Source organism: Erythrolamprus reginae, chromosome 1 (assembly GCF_031021105.1).
Source record: "Erythrolamprus reginae isolate rEryReg1 chromosome 1, rEryReg1.hap1, whole genome shotgun sequence".
Lineage (NCBI taxonomy): Eukaryota > Metazoa > Chordata > Lepidosauria > Squamata > Dipsadidae > Erythrolamprus > Erythrolamprus reginae.
In genome coordinates, this window is record NC_091950.1 from 283,694,362 (window position 1) to 283,711,059 (window position 16,698).

The following is a 16,698-nucleotide window of genomic DNA, read 5'->3' on the forward strand; positions in this document are numbered from 1 at the left end:
GAAGTGATGTGCCGGTGCTTGGAGGCTGTTGGGGTCTGGATGGGTGTCAACAGACTCAAACTCAACCCGGATAAGACGGAGTGGCTGTGGGTTTTGCCTCCCAAGGACAATTCCATCTGTCCATCCATCACCCGGGGGGGAGTCACTAACCCCCTCAGAGAGGGTTCGCAACTTGGGCGTCCTCCTCGATCCACAGCTCACATTAGAGAAACATCTTTCAGCTGTGGCGAGGGGGGCGTTTGCCCAGGTTCGTCTGGTGCACCAGTTGCGGCCCTATTTGGACCAGGAGTCACTGCTCACAGTCACTCATGCCCTCATCACCTCGAGGCTCGACTACTGTAACGCTCTCTACATGGGGCTACCTTTGAAAAGTGTTCGGAAACTTCAGATCGTGCAGAATGCAGCTGCGAGAGCTATCATGGGCTTTCCTAAATTTGCCCATGTCACACCAACACTCTGCAGTCTGCATTGGTTGCCGATCAGTTTCCGGTCACAATTCAAAGTGTTGGTTATGACCTATAAAGCCCTTCATGGCACCGGACCAGAATATCTCCGGGACCGCCTTCTGCCGCACGAATCCCAGCGACCAGTTAGGTCCCACAGAGTTGGCCTTCTCCGGGTCCCGTCAACTAAACAATGTCGTTTGGCGGGACCCAGGGGAAGAGCCTTCTCTGTGGCGGCCCCGACCCTTTGGAATCAACTCCCCCCAGATATCAGAGTTGCCCCCACCCTCCTAGCCTTTCGTAAGCTCCTTAAAACCCACCTCTGTCGTCAGGCATGGGGGAATTGACATGTTCCTTCCCCCTAGGCTTATAAAATTTGTGTATGGTATGCTAGTGTGTATGATTGGTTTTTAACTTGTGGTGTTCTTAAAATTAATTTAATATTGGATTTGTCTTGTATTGCTGTTGCTGTGAACCGCCCCGAGTCTGCGGAGAGGGGCGGCATACAAATCTGATTAAACTAAACTAAACTAAACTGGTAGCGGAAATTTTGAGTAGTTCGGAGAACTGGCAAATACACCTCTGGCTGGTCCCAGAGTGGGGAGGGAATGGGGATTTTGCAGTATCCTTCCCCTTGCCGTGCCCACCAAGCCATGCCTACAGAACTGGAAGGGAAAAATTTTGTATTTCGTGTGTGTGTGTATAAAAGAGAGAGATAAGACAGCGACAGAGAGAGAGGGAGAGAGAGAGAGACCACATACTTTCCCCCAATCTGAAATTCCCTTTATTTTTACTTGCATTGATGTGCACAATAAACAATAATCTAGTAAATTTCTTTAAAGATGAAAACTCCATGTAGTCAATGTAGCCAATATTTTCAACCAATCTACAAAATAGCTTTTATTTCACCAACTCATTCTCAAGTTGTTACCGTAGCAAACTCCTTATGGTTTTCTTAATTCATGAACACACCAAATGTTAAAACAGAAAAAAAAGGCACAAATCATTTGTAGAGCACACTGGACACAGGAAATTTAAACCTTTTTTTAAGAAGACTAATCCGATTTGATTGGATGCTCATCATAAATTGCATAGCTTGGGAATCCTAGACATACAGTGTAAGGAAAATTGTTCTATACATTTTTCTTGCTCTGATAGCCATTTTGCAAATTGCCATGTATGTTCCTTGTCATCTTTATATAATAAAGGCTTTTCTCTGCTGCTAAAGGATACATTAAACCTAAAAATAACTCATAGAAACAAAATGTATTTTTCCAAGAAAAAAAGATGTAACCCATTATAATTCTTACAATGGAAAACCAATTTTATACACATCATCTATGCTCAATCCATAAACAAGCCCAAACTGCCATAGTGTAAAATACTCTATTCTTAGGAATCTAGTGACTTCTTTTGTCCTTACTATGGAACAAGCATTACTTTATTGTTTAGTTTCTTTCAAGTTGCTTTGTAAATAAGACTTGTCATGAAATGACTATATCACACATTTTTAATATTTTAATAAGAAAAAACAAAATCAAAAACCTAAAAAGCATATAGATAAAAGGCATAGAGGTTTGTACTTCATTGTGTACCTACTGATTAGTTTTCTCAGGTATATAAATTTACCCTGAACTCCTAGCTTGGCATAATTTCACCCCATTCTGGATGGGTTCGTTAATTTGCAAACAGATAACAATATAGATTCTTTCCAGTAATGATTATAAACACTGGAAGAACTGACAAAAAAATTCTATACATAAACAACTATAGATGGGCCAGTTGGCAATTAAGAATTAATCAGAGGCCAAGAATTGATTAAATTAAGAATACTAGACTTAAATTTTCCTATTAAAATTTCAGTGTGGCCCAACATTCTTTCATAATTTCCAATTAGAGTCATAATGACTGTATCTGGTTTCTTCCTAATATATTTCTTTGCCAACTCTGTCAAAAAAATATGCTACCAATGAGTTCTAACACGATTTTAATGAAATGGTAAGCAAACCCATTGTTCTGATTTTTTTTATTGAACTTGTAACTATATGGAGTATATATGTCTGTAAACAACTAAAGAAAATAATCCAGGACTGCACTTCACTAGATCAAGCAATGGTGAAAAAAAAGTTTCAATGTTATAATTTGCTGTAACTAGCTGTAAATGCAAGCCAACTGCATTTTATTGTTGTAAACCACCCAGTCACCTCAAAGCAAGATTGGCAGCAAACAAATCTAATAAATAAATAAAATAAATAAGAATAAGTTCTGATTCCTAGATTTAAAATAACTTTTAAAATAGATTTTAAAAAAAGATTTCCTAATATAGGAAGAGGTTCCCCAACTACTTCTTACCGTTGTGAAAAAACAGTAAGAATATATTCATTCACAACTCAACATTATAAACCAAGGAGTTACAAGTACAAGCTGTATTTTTAAGTATGTAAAAAGTATGCATTTTAGCTTCTAAGTTAAGTTGTCGTACCAGCTATCAATACATTCCTAAAACATCCAATGGTACAAAATGCAAAAATATAACCAATTACCTGGAAACTGCAGCTTCCATAAATTCATCTAGAAGATCATCATAAACCTGGCCGCGGATTCGTTTATGTTTCAGACCTATGTACAAAGGATCATATATCAACCCCTGTTCAAAAGACAAGAAAAGAAAAAAAAAGAAATGTAATTGTTATCATTTGGGGCACCTGAATCCAAATATATTATGTGCATACTTACAACATATAATTAGAATAATTGTTCAGTCTTCCAGGGAATTATGAGATTAAAAAATGAAGGGAAATCTCAAAAAAAGGAGGATTTTTAAAAACCCTCCTTTATTATTTTTATAAGTAATTCAAGTCAGCAAACATACCTAACACATCATCTTCCCCCTATTTTTGACCACAACCATAGTTTCCAATAATCAATAATCCACACAGTTAGTAAAAAGTAAATTCTTTAAAATTGAAGGTAACATTGTAAACAATTTTAAAAGTCATTTACTGTATACCTGAAAACAACTTCAATTTATACATTTCTAAAATCAGATTACATAACCAAAAATTTCTTGTGAGAAGGAAAACATGAGGCTTTTATAGCCTTTTTGAGACTACATGTTAGCTTTTAATTTCATGTATCAAATTATACCTTATAATTTTCAAACCCAAATACATGCAATATCCAAAGCAAAAATAAACAGAAATGAATAAATGAATTCCTGACCACATCAAACCACAGATAATTTTTATACTTCAGAGCTTTCCACAAAGTATATTTCAGGAGGAAGTTATGGCTTTGACCATTCAAGTAGTCTAAGCTACCAATTACAACAAAATCAAATATTATCTTCCAATTTCAGGAAACCTCTTTGTGGAATACACATACGTAATCCACATCTTACTAAAGGACAGCACAGAATTGTTTTTATTTTCCAGTTCTTATTTGAAATTGTGCCTAGTGCTGTCCTTAGAGTTCCCAGAAACATCAGTGGGATGAGACAGTAAAATGCAGCATAAACCCTAAACGAAACTGAATTTCAGATTTGACTAGTGTTGTGGTTGGCTCTGGCCCAGCTCCTGCCCCAAGGAATGTGGAGGTGGATGCAGGGGAAACATCAACATGTCATAGGCCTGTTTTATTGCCGACAGAGTCAGGTAGTGAAGTTTCCTCGGAAGAAGAAGAAGGTGGGGGTGACTTGGAAGAGGGGAGTTTGGCAGACAGCCCAGGAGGAGATCAATCATCCTTATCATCCCTGGATTCTGAACAAGAATGTATGACACATCCACGCATGCGTAGAGCGATGCATAGGAGAAAACAACTGAAGGATTATTTCAGGAGCTAAATGAGGCCACCTGTGGTTGGGTGGGGCTGCTGTAATTAGTGCTACAGATAAAAGAGCAGCCTGCTGTTTTAGCCTCATGGCAGTTTATCTGATTCATAGTTTCGTCAAGATTGTGGTTTTTGCTGTTCAAGATTGTGTGTGGACTTTCTGGACTTTAGAATTGGACTCAATTTCCCAGCTATTGGGTGAGCATTTGGATTGCATTTAACCTGTGCCTTGTGTGTACCAGAAAATCCCTTTGACATTTAAAAAGGGAGCTGTTTCTGGTTTTCTGTTGGTAAAGACTTTTGGGTTTTCCTTCTATCGTGTGGTGTGTGTCTTTCTGGACTAATTACCCTGTAATTACGGGCGGTTGAGACACGCCGGCAGAACAACTAGTAAGCAGCTTAACGTGGCCTTCATATTGAATCCATTGTAGAGGGATTTGCGCATGCGTCGCTCTAGATAGACGCACCGAGAGAAAGCTCCCTCATGTGAAGAAGGAAAAGTAAAAGTTAACCCTCGACAACCCTCTCTAGCTTGGTGAAAGTGCATTGAGAGGAAGCGAATTGAACAAAGCTGTTGAAAACTTTATGAGAAGGAGTTAAAAGTTGAAGCAAGTAATAGTTTTTAACGTGTGTAAGTGGAGAAGCGAGAATAAAGGAAAGATGGTGTCTACTTCGGAGTTGGAAGGAAAGATGGATTCGTTGCTTAAAGCATTTGCTGACATGGGACAGCTGCTCCAAGATATGAAAAAGGAATTATCGGTCGTTGGTGCTGGAATGGCAGACTTGAAAGAACAATCCAAAACACAAGATCAAAGAATTGGGAAACTGGAGGTGGGGAAGTCTCGCCAGGAACTCCGCATCATTAACTTGGAGGACAGACAGCGGAGGGCTAATCTTCGTCTGAGGGGTTTTCCTAAAGACTTTGCGGAGAGTAAACATCTTATTCAAGCAATTCTCCAGTGGTTCAATGAAAACAAGGTTAAATGTGACCTGCAAGAATTTGAAAGAGCGCACTGGGCTTTTGGATATCGGAACCGAGGGGATTCAAAAGACATTATTGTAAGGTTTGCCTCAGAAAGGAGAGCGGCAGAAATATTCAAAGAGTTGAAGCAGATTTTAAACTTATGCTACAAAGCTATTCCAATACGCATTTTAAAAGATTTGTCTGCTGAGACCCTCAAGATGAGAAATCAGATGAGAGAAGTGACCTCCCAACTTTATGAAAATGGAATCAGATTTTCATGGCGTTATCCAGCTACAATATTTGTTTTTAAAGATTCCAAGGCTTTCCAGGCGAGATCGTTGGAGGAGGGAAGAAATTTGCTTCACCAGTTGGGGTTAAATCCGGATGGAGCGTCCCAGGCACAGACTTCGAAAAACCGGCCAGAAGCAGGAGAGGATGAGTTGTTTATGCTCCAACCGATCCGTGTAGCAGAACAAAGCAAGGCGGAGAAGATCGCAGCACTCCAGAAGGAACTGGATTCTCTCCAGGAGAAAGAGAAGAGGGATGAGCCAAGGGTTACCCGCCAAGAGAAAAAATAAAAAACTGAACTGAGCTGACTTGCTAATATGGTACTATGAGTTTCAACTAACTAATCTCTTTCTTGTGTACTTTTTTTTGGTTTTTTTCGCTAACTAATAAGGGGAGAGGAGGGAAGGAGGGGGGAATCTTTTGATATGCTGTAAAATGGGGAGGAAGGGGGGAGCTTTCTGGTGGAACGCAAATCCAGGGGTGCCTCTCGATAACGAAAGGTTTTTTCGTTGCCTCCCCCTGGGGGGGGGTCAGGGAAGAGGCACTAGGGTGGGGATTCATGGTAACTAAAAAACATTTTTCCGATAGGCTCTGTTTTGCAGGAGGGGGAAATGTATTTAAAATTATGTAAATGGGTGATATAGGGTTATTATCGTTGAATGTAAATGGTCTTTCATCACAGAAAAAACGTTTTAGAATCATGAAGCTGGCTAGGGACAGTAAAGTTGATGTTTTACTTTTATCAGAAACTCATAAAGGAAGGGGAAAAACAGATAGATTAGTTACAAATAGTGAGTGGCAACAAGTTTATGAGTCGAGAGGGACAACCAAATCAAGAGGAGTAGCCATCTTGTTTAACTGAAGAGTGAACTTTCAATTAATTAATATTAAAAGGGACAAAGATGGCAGAATGTTATTTATTAAGGGGAAAATAAAAAATAAGTGAGTAACCTTAGCGGTAATTTATGCTCCTAATGTAAATGCAAAACAATTTATAATAAATGTAAAACGGAAACTAGATAATTTTGCGGAAGGTATAGTGATTTTAGCAGGCGATTTCAACTTGGAATTAACAGCAGGGAGGGGGGGAAAGAAAAAGTTACACTTAAATAAAATCAATATGACGGATTTACATGAAAACATAGTAAACAGAGACACCTTCTACTCTGCAAGACATAATAAATTTAGTTGTATTGATTATATGTTAATTAATAAGACAGATGAGGCAAAGCTTAAGAAAGTGGAAGTGAAAAGTATCTGGTTATCAGACCACGCCCCTCTCTTAGCAGTGATTGAGATAGAGGTCGGCAGGAAACAAAGAATTTGGAGATATAACCCTCTGGTTTCAGCTAATGAGAATAGAATTAAATTACAAAGGGAACTGAATGGATTCTTTTGTATTAATGCAACAGGTGAGATTAAACAAACAATAGTCTGGGATACACATAAGGCTGTTATGAGGGGTAATTGTATTAGTACTGAAGCTTTTATTAGGAAATCCTGGGAAGCTAAAAGGAACAACTTATTAAGAGAAATAGATTTAATCCAAGAAACCTTAAAAATTACAAGAAATAGAGAATGGAATTCACTATTATTACTTAAGAAAAAGAAATTACAATTACTTGATGAAAAAAGATGGAATAAAATGAAGATGATTATAAAACATAGAATTAGGGGATGGGGTAATAAATCAATGAAGCAAATGGTACATTATCTGAAAAAAAGAAAAGAGAAATCCCCCATCTCTGCTTTAAAAGATAAGGATGGTGTAATTAAACGTAGTAATGTAGAAATGGAAAAAATAATGAGAGATTTTTATGGGATCTTATACAAAAAAGAGTATGTTATTTCGCAAACCACAGAGGTTAAAAAGAAATTAAAGGAAGAGGATAGACAAATGCTAAATGCAAAAATTACAAATGATGAGATATCTAGAGTTATTAAAGGGTTGAAACCTGCTAAAGCCCCAGGTCCAGATGGTTTTACTGCTGAATATTATAAAATGTATATGAATGAATTATTACCGCATATGAAAAAATTGTTTAACAATGTAATGGAGACTTTTGAAACTCCACAGACGTGGAAAATGTCAGAAATTATAACTGTCCCAAAACCAGATCGTGATTTAACTGACCCAAGTTCTTATCGCCCTATCAGCTTATTAAATCAGGATTATAAAATATTTATGAAAATATTGGCAAACAGGGTGGAGATTATTTTACCAAAAGTAATTGGAGAAGATCAATATGGATTTGTTAAAGGAAGGAAGATTTATGAACCAATAAGGAATGTGGTCAATGTTTTACACCATGCTACCAATACCAATAGAAAATTAAGTATTCTAAAATTAGATGTCTATAAAGCTTTTGATAAAGTTAACCATGATTACCTATTTCAACTATGTAAAGATTTAAATATGGGAGATTCATTTTGCAGAATTATAGAAACAATATATAAGGATAATATAGCTCAAATCAGAGTAAATGGTAACAGAACAGAAACGATTAAAATTCAGAATGGAACTAAGCAGGGTTGCCTACTATCCCCCATGTTATTTGCATTAGCAATTGAGACCTTAGCAAACAAAATTAGAAACGATAAGGAATGGAGAGGTTATCAAATAGGGAAATTTGAATTGAAATTAAATTTGTTTGCAGATGACGCTTTAGTGATGTCTGAAACCCCAATTGAAATGATGAAAAGAATAATGATATTACTCCAGGAATTTAAAGATCAATCTGGACTTAAGGTTAATATAGAGAAATCAGAGATAATATGTTTAAATACTGGCCCTAAAGAGCAAATCGAGATTCAAAAAATATCAGGATTGAAATTAGGTTGTAAAAAAATGAAATATTTGGGAATTTGGTTGTTCAAGAATCCAATAAAAATAGTGACGGCCAATTATAACCTAATATGGAAAAAAATCCAGAAGCAGATAAAAAATTGGAAGGGTAAAAAGTTAGGAAGAATTGCCAAGATCAGGGCCCTTAAGATGATGATAATACCAAAAATGATGTATTTGTTTCAGGTTCTACCGGGTAGTTTTCCTGAGGCAAAACTAAGAGAATGGGACAACAGATTAAATTTTTGGATTGAAGGAGACAAAAAACCTAGAATAAGGAAGCATTGGCAGTTTGCACAAGAGAAAGAGGGGGGTTGGGGCAGCCCGTGCCTAGTATTATATAGAAATGCATTTCAAATGGAAAGGTTAATGGAGCTACAGTTATGGGGGGAAAAGAAATGGGTAGCGTTAGAAAAGGAAATCAATAACATAAATAATAAAGAATTATTATTTAAAAATTGGAGTAGAACAGAAATTAGTAACTTAAGTGATCCTCTTAAAGCATGTTTAGAAATATGGTTTAAATGGCAGAGGAAAAGTGGAATAAGGGTATCCAAGCTATCAACGCTATATGTATTGAATATAGGGGATGATGTTAACTTATGTAGAATTATCAAAGTATTAAATAGTAAAGGGATAACGAGAATTGAACAATTATATGAGAAAGATGGAAGAGTCAGTAGAACTCGATTGGAATGGTGGATTGGTAAACATAAATGGTTGCAGATTAATGCAATAAGCACATATTTAAATAAAAGTGAGAATAAAGAAGCTTTCTTACGAGAAGAAAATTGCTTAGAAAAAATAATAAGAGAAAAGATAAATGAGAGTAAAGCACAAGCCGGTAATATATACAGAATACTATTGCAGATGGAAGAGGAAGTAACAAAAAGTTTGACAAGATGCTGGCAAGATGATTTACAAATAGATGAAAGGGAAATGAAAGAAATAATAGAAAATATATATAAGATTAAAAATACAAGAGTTAGAGAGATGAGAAGGAAAATTTTACATAAATGGTACTATACACCAGTACAAATTGCACACTTCCAGGGGAAAGAGAAGGGTAAATGTTGGCATGTGTGCCAGGAAAAGGGAATTTTTATGCATATGTTCTGGGAGTGTGCAGAAATTCAGAAATTCTGGAATGTAGTGCAGAACGAAATTAATAAAATGTTAAACATTAACTGGATAATTACAAAAGAAATAGCAATTTTAATTAAATACAGGAAACTAGGAGAATTCAAGGAAATTAAAGCCGCAGCATTGGAAAGTGCCCAAGCGGTGATGGTATTAGGTTGGAAAGACTCTACAAAATGGACATTACAAAATTGGTACTGGTACATGGTGGACCACATACATTTTGAAACCATGGAAATAAGATTAAACAATTTCGATGAGAACAAATTGGAGAAGTTGATGGTGCGATGGAATAAGGTAAAAGATTATATGTTAAGTAGAATCTGTGATGTAAATATGAAAAATAAATTGCAATCACTCTTTTAGTAATACTTGATGCAAGAGAGAGCCAAGGAATAATAGATAAATAATTAAATTTTATTTGAATCCTCTTGTATGGGTGGTGGGGGTGATGGGGGGGTGTTGTTGTTAGGTGATGGGCACATGCACTGTGCACTGTTATATGTTTGTTTTATGTTAACTTTTAAAAATCAATAAAAACTTTATTTAAAAAAATTTAAAAAATATAAAAAAAATTTAAAAAAATATTGAATCCATTGTAGAGACAGATATACCAACTCTAGGTATAGGTTGCAACTCTAAACAGCCAGTTTGACAAATGGCATAAGAAAGACTTATAACAAACATGGACTGCCATCCTGAGTCCATAATCTACATAAACTATTTGACAGATTTTAAAAACAGGGCAAATGATGGGTACTCTACACCAAGAATGTTTTTTTCAGTCCAAAACCACACTCAAAGCTTAATTTCATCAGTGTAAAATATGATTTAATACTACAACTGAACAATTTCATGCTTCAAGCTGTCAAGCTGGGGCTGTTGTTAAGAAATATGAGGAGGGAGCATTATGTATTTGAGATATACAGAAAAAGTGGATAAAAACCTATTAAATGATGAAATATTTAACAAATGAATAATTAAGAATATTCAATACTTTCAATACCTATATAATTATATCTGTATTGAAGTAGCAATAGCAATAGCACTTAGACTTATATACTGCTTTATAGTGCTTTTACAGTCCTCTCTAAGCGGTTTGCAGAGTTAGCATGTTGCTCCCAACAATCTGGGTCTCCATTTTACCCACAATGAAAGGATGGAAGGCTGAGTCAACTTATAGCCTGGTGAGATTTGAACTGCCAAATTGCAGTCAGCCAGCAATCAGCAGAAGTAGCCTGCAGTACTGCATTCTAACCATTGCGTCAACCTCCACTTTCATCTGCCAATGGAGGAAATAGAACCCCACTGTTTTTAAATGAATGACATTTTCTCACAATCAATTAGTTCCAGGATAGATTACTCAAAATCAGGATCATTCTTAGCTGGTAATATTGCCATATATTTTTAAAGAAAGCCTGTCCTGCATACATAGAAACATAGAAATATAGAAGACTGACGGCAGAAAAAGACCTCATGGTCCATCTAGTCTGCCCTTATACTATTTCCTGTATTTTATCTTACAATGGATATATGTTTATCCCAGGCATGTTTAAATTCAGTTACTGTGGATTTACCAACCACGTCTGCTGGAAGTTTGTTCCAAGGATCTACTACTCTTTCAGTAAAATAATATTTTCTCATGTTGCCTTTGATCATTCCCCCAACTAACTTCAGATTGTGTCCCCTTGTTCTTGTGTTCACTTTCCTATTAAAAACACTTCCCTCCTGAAACTTATTTAACCCTTTAACATATTTAAATGTTTCGATCATGTCCCCCCTTTTCCTTCTGTCTTCCAGACTATACAGATTGAGTTCATTAAGTCTTTCCTGATACGTTTTATGCTTAAGACCTTCCACCATTCTTGTAGCCCGTCTTTGGACCCGTTCAATTTTGTCAATATCTTTTTGTAGGTGAGGTCTCCAGAACTGAACACAGTACTCCAAATGTGGTCTCACCAGCGCTCTATATAAGGGGATCACAATCTCCCTTCCAGAAATAGTAAGTTAAATATATGGAGCAAAGTAGAAGAGAAATGAGTTAATGACTATGTAATGTAGAAATTTGCAGCTGAAAATATTAAATCGCTTTGGAAATGGTTTACAAAGAAATGTTTAGTACTAAAAATTTTAATGTGCTGGCTTAATAGCGCCTTCCTTGATCTATAGAGAACATTTACATTAAAATTCTGTTTATTATTCAAACTACGTATTTAACTTCAGCTAACTTAACAAAAAGGGTGACAGAAACTGTATAATACAGTTCAGGCGTGTAAGATAGCTACTGCAGAAAAGCCTCAGGAGGTGGCAGCACTTAGCTGACCTTGTCAAACCTTGGTTAGTGCTTTCATGAAAGGCTTTCAGAAAATCTCAGGACTTTAGGTTAAACAGGAAGTCAAAAAACACCCCAGAAAAACACTGAAGCAAATCACCTTTGTATGGCTGCCAAGAAAGTTACACATCCATGTCCATGAAGTCATCAGGAGTCTAGCTCATCTCAAGGGACACATAACTTTTATTACCAAAGAAAAAAAGTAAACGTGCCTTTTCTAAATGTACCTGCTTTAGCCTAGATCAGTGGTTTCCAACGTGGAGCCCACGCCCACAGGGGGGCAAGTTGATTTTTAATGGAGGCAATTGGAGCCCTGTTTAAACCAAGTTAATGGGCTTTTACGCTTCCTCTGCATGTGTAGAGTTCACTTTTTGAATAGTAAGAATTATATATTGGGGGGGGGGGTCATCAGGATTTTAGAGATGCTTGGGTGGGGCATGGCCCAAAAAAGGTTGGGAACCACTGGCCTAGATTCAAGCAACCTGAACTTGAGAATTAGAGCCACAGAGAGAGAGCCTTGGAGCATCAGAGCCACAGCCACATTGGTACAGAACAGCAAAGATCTCCACTTACCGGTACGGGATCCTGAGCCCGACATGTGCATGCGTCCCCATGCAAAATTTTGCTTCTGTGCATGTACCCGAAGTGATATCTTGCAGAAGGAAGCTCGTGTGGGTGAGATTTTAACAACTGTTTCCCTTTTTTTGCTTCTGCACATGCACAGAAGCAAAAAGAGGGCAAAAATTATTGAAATCTCGCCCACTCAAGCGTCCTCGCACATGCGCAGAAGCAAAATCTCATGCGGAGGTGCATACACATGTTGGGTACACGCGCGGCCAGCCCGGCCTTCAGAACCCATTAAAAAGTGCTAACAGATCGCTGATCCCATCTGTACCGGGTGGGGCCCATCACTGGTACAGAAATGTAGTTTCTTTGTTGGCTTCAATGAGACTCTTCCAAATCAATTTTACTGAAAAGCAACTTCAGAATAAGGCCTGTTTGTGCTTCTGTACAATGTTTCTCTGACTACTATTTTCTTTCAGGAATCCCACTTGATGGAAGAATATGTCACTTTTCATTAGCCAACTTTATTTCTGTTTGTGGGGTGCAGGATCCATTAAATAATTCCATTCCTGAGAGGTCTCTTATGTCTAGATCAGTTTTAAGTGATTATATCACTTTTCCAACAGCTTTCAAATGCTGGAAAATATTCTGCGTAAATAAAACCAAGCTTTCTTTTGAACTTTATGATCATGATTTCTTTTGAGAATCAGTTTTTTTTCACAAGCGTAAACAATAGTTGATCGTCCTTTTCAAAACCTTTTCAAAATCATCATCATCATCATCATCATCATCATCATCATCATCATTGCATACTTCTTCTTCCCCTTAAACAAAATCTTAAATAGACCCTACATAGACCCAAACTATACACTCCCAGTTCTTTGCAAAATCCCATAGTGGAAGTAAAACTAGTAACAGCAGTAGGAAATACAGCACTAGGAAATATTAGTAGCGCAAAATATCTACCTCATTTGCAAATCTCGCATAGATTTACTTGTATAATACAAACAGCTGAAGCTCACGAGTAGCTACTATTTCAGATTCGGTCTATCTGGAGATGAAAAACTAAAAATACATGATGAGCTTTGAACAGAAACATGCAGTTAGGCTGTTCAGTAAATCAAAACTGTAATAATACAGCCAAAGTATTGTCAAATTGTTCTTACTTTTCAAAATTAAAAAAAGGGCTCACGGTTATTTCAGAGTTTAAAATATCTTGTGATATTTCATGGTTTCAATAAATCCCCCATAGAATTCTGATATCTAACCTGATGCCAGAAGTACCAAGAAAGAGTTTTATGTTTCCTTATTTATCTCATACTCCTTAAATGAGTTTTTCCTACTGTTTTAAGTAGAATGTCAATGCAGTATCTTCAGGGATAGAAATTCTAAATCTACGCCACTGACTTCTCCTCGCCCCACAAGAAATCGCCCTCTACAGCTTACACAGTTGAAAGATTTCAAGTGAGTCAGGAAAGCCTAAATTCCTCTAGCAGAGGAAAGTGATATCAGTGATGCATTTCCATACCTAGATCCTCTCTAGCTCTTTTTGCTAATGTGTAAGTGGGAAATAATGACACCAATGAAAGAAAAACTTGAAGACCAATCTTCATAAGCCTTCACAACCATAGCATTTAGGAAATACAGTGATACCTCATCTTACGAACTTAATTGGTTCCGGGACGAGGTTTGTAAGGTGAAAAGTTTGTAAGACAAAACAATGTTTCCCATAGGAATCAATGGAAAAGCAATTAATGCGTGCAAGCCCAAAACTCATCCCTTTTGCCAGCCGAAGCGCCCATTTTTTGCGCTGCTGGGATTCCCCTGAGGCTCCCCTCCATGAGAGACCCCACCTGCGGACTTCCGTGTTTTTGCAATGCTGCAGGGGAATCCCAGCAGAGGAATCCCAGCAGTGCAAAAAAGGGTGCTTCGCTGGCATCGGAAATCTGGAGGTGGGGTTTCCCAGCAAGGGGAACCTCAGCAAAATTGTAGCATTGCAAAAACATGAAGTCCTCGAAACCCCACCTCCGGACTTCCATGTTTTTGTGATGCTGCGATTTCGCTGAGGCTCACCTCACTGGGAAACCCCACCTCCAGACTTCTGTTGCCAGCGAAGTGCCCGTTTTTGCGCTGCTGGGATTCCCCTGCAGCATCACAAAAACACAGAAGTCCGGAGATGGTGTTTCCCAATGGAGGGAAGCCTCAGGGAAATCCCAGCAGCGCAAAAACGGGTGCTTCGCTGGCAACATATGTCCAGAGGCGGGGCATCCCAGTTGCGGCAACTTGGGTTTGTAAGGTGAAAATAGTTTGGAAGAAGAGGCAAAAAAATCTTAAACTCCAGGTTTGTATCTCGAAAAGTTTGTATGACGAGGGATTTGTAAGACAAGGTATCACTGTATACAGTACTAATTTAGTTCGTTTAAAGGACAAACAACTGTAACTATGGAGGCTAAAAGTTTAAACATTTAATTGAGAACAAACACAAGTTTTATTTATTTTAATGCCCAAATTCTAAATTGCCTTGCAACAAATAGAGATGCATGATTCTAGGGTGGTCAACATACATTCTGGTTGAGACTCTTGCTAGCTAGCACTTGACTTTAATTTATAACAGTGCCTTCCAGTATTTATTGAAAAGGCTTACCAAACCAACATAAGTACTTTTGTTACTTTTCCAGAATACTTAAGTACACAAGCTTCCCTCTCCACAGTCACATGAATGCACTTCAGTTGATTGGCAACCGAACCACAATTACAACTGTTTGTAGTGTCTGACAGTCATGCGATTGCATCTTACAGTGGTTTCGCCAAAACTTGGCATTTTCTTCCAGGCCCATAGCCACCAGGCCCATAGCAATCCACTGGTTCACTTTGTCATTAAGCGAATCCAGTGGTGTGCTGTGTTCATTTAATTACTTCTGCATTCACTTAATGTATCTTTTTCTTTTATGTACACTGAGAGCATATGCACCAAGACCAATTCCTTGTGTGTCCAATCACACTTGGCCAATAAAGAATTCTATTCTATTCTATTCCTGCCTCCAAAAAGGTTGTAACTATGTTGATTTTTTTTCAAGAAAAACGGCAATTTAATTTTAAGATATTATTGATTTTACAACTGTCATGACTTAAAACTCATAAGTCTAAGAGTCCATTAGAGTCATAATCTGAGGACTACGTTTACCAAAAAATAAGTTATGCAGCATTCTTGTTTTATACAGCTCTTTTAAACATTCTGCATGGAGTCCTGTTTAAAAGGCACACAAAAATGAAGGAAGCAGTTAAATAGCCATAATCATTATCACATGTTTGCTGTAATAAAAGATAGGACTGTGATATCTAAAAACATGAATCTTTGCCATGATTTTTGACAGTTTGGTTAATAATTCTTCAAGACAATAAAATGTGTTACTTTTAGACTTTATCTTGCAATAATGCAGTTTCTCCTTTTTTTATCCCATTACGTGCTTCAGAAACAGTGACAGTTACATTATATTAGATTTACAGCAGTTAAAAGCTATGGATTCCTATGATGGCTTTTTAAAAACAAAACCACCCAAACAGAACCCAGTCACAAGACTGTTTTCAGCACAGAATTTCTGCTCATAAAAGACTGGTTGTTAGGGTGGCCTTACCATGGAACTCAGATGTATTCAGGTTATTTAATGTAAATTCACTACTAAGATTTGAACACTGTTGCCACAAAGCAAAGAGAAGGAAGGGGAAAGCCATTTAGTGCTCTGTAGCTGTAAAGATTTTAGCATTTTTCAAGAAATATTTTATTTATTTATTTATTTATTCAATTTTTATGCCGCCCTTCTCCTTAGACTCAGGGCGGCTTACAACATGTTAGCAATAGCACTTCTTAACAGAGACAACCTATTGCCTCCACAATCCGGGTCCTTTTATTTATTACACTTTTATTTTAATAAATTGCCAGGATAAAAACCACGTTTAATTTTCAAACCACAAATGTTTAGTTTACTGAAAACTGCCAGCTGCCAAGTTACCATCAAATGAAATATGTCAGCCAAACATTTTCAGTGTAATAACAAACAGTATCAACATAACTTAGTCAATGCAACTGTGAGTCGGGAATCTCTTACCAAATTTGTCACTCTTCTGGCATGTGTATAAATAAATATATGCTACTACAGAACAGATCTGTGCTGCACAAGGAGAAAAGTAAGGGGATAGAATGGACTGTATTTCTTTAGGCTGCTATATTATAAGTAATGGTTTACATGTGAAATACATATTTTATATTTTAATACAACATCCAGACAATTTGGCC

The 16,698-nt window shown here is 37.2% G+C and overlaps 1 protein-coding gene across 2 annotated transcripts in view; it reads right to left on the reverse strand.

The window, feature by feature from the left end:
• Positions 1-16,698, reverse strand: part of ME1 (malic enzyme 1) — a 140,444-nt gene that overhangs the window by 59,791 nt on the left and 63,955 nt on the right. For both annotated transcript variants that reach the window (XM_070733138.1, XM_070733139.1), the window contains exon 6: positions 2,987-3,090. In XM_070733138.1, the coding sequence (XP_070589239.1) occupies positions 2,987-3,090 (104 nt within the window). The remainder of the gene's footprint in view (positions 1-2,986; positions 3,091-16,698) is intronic.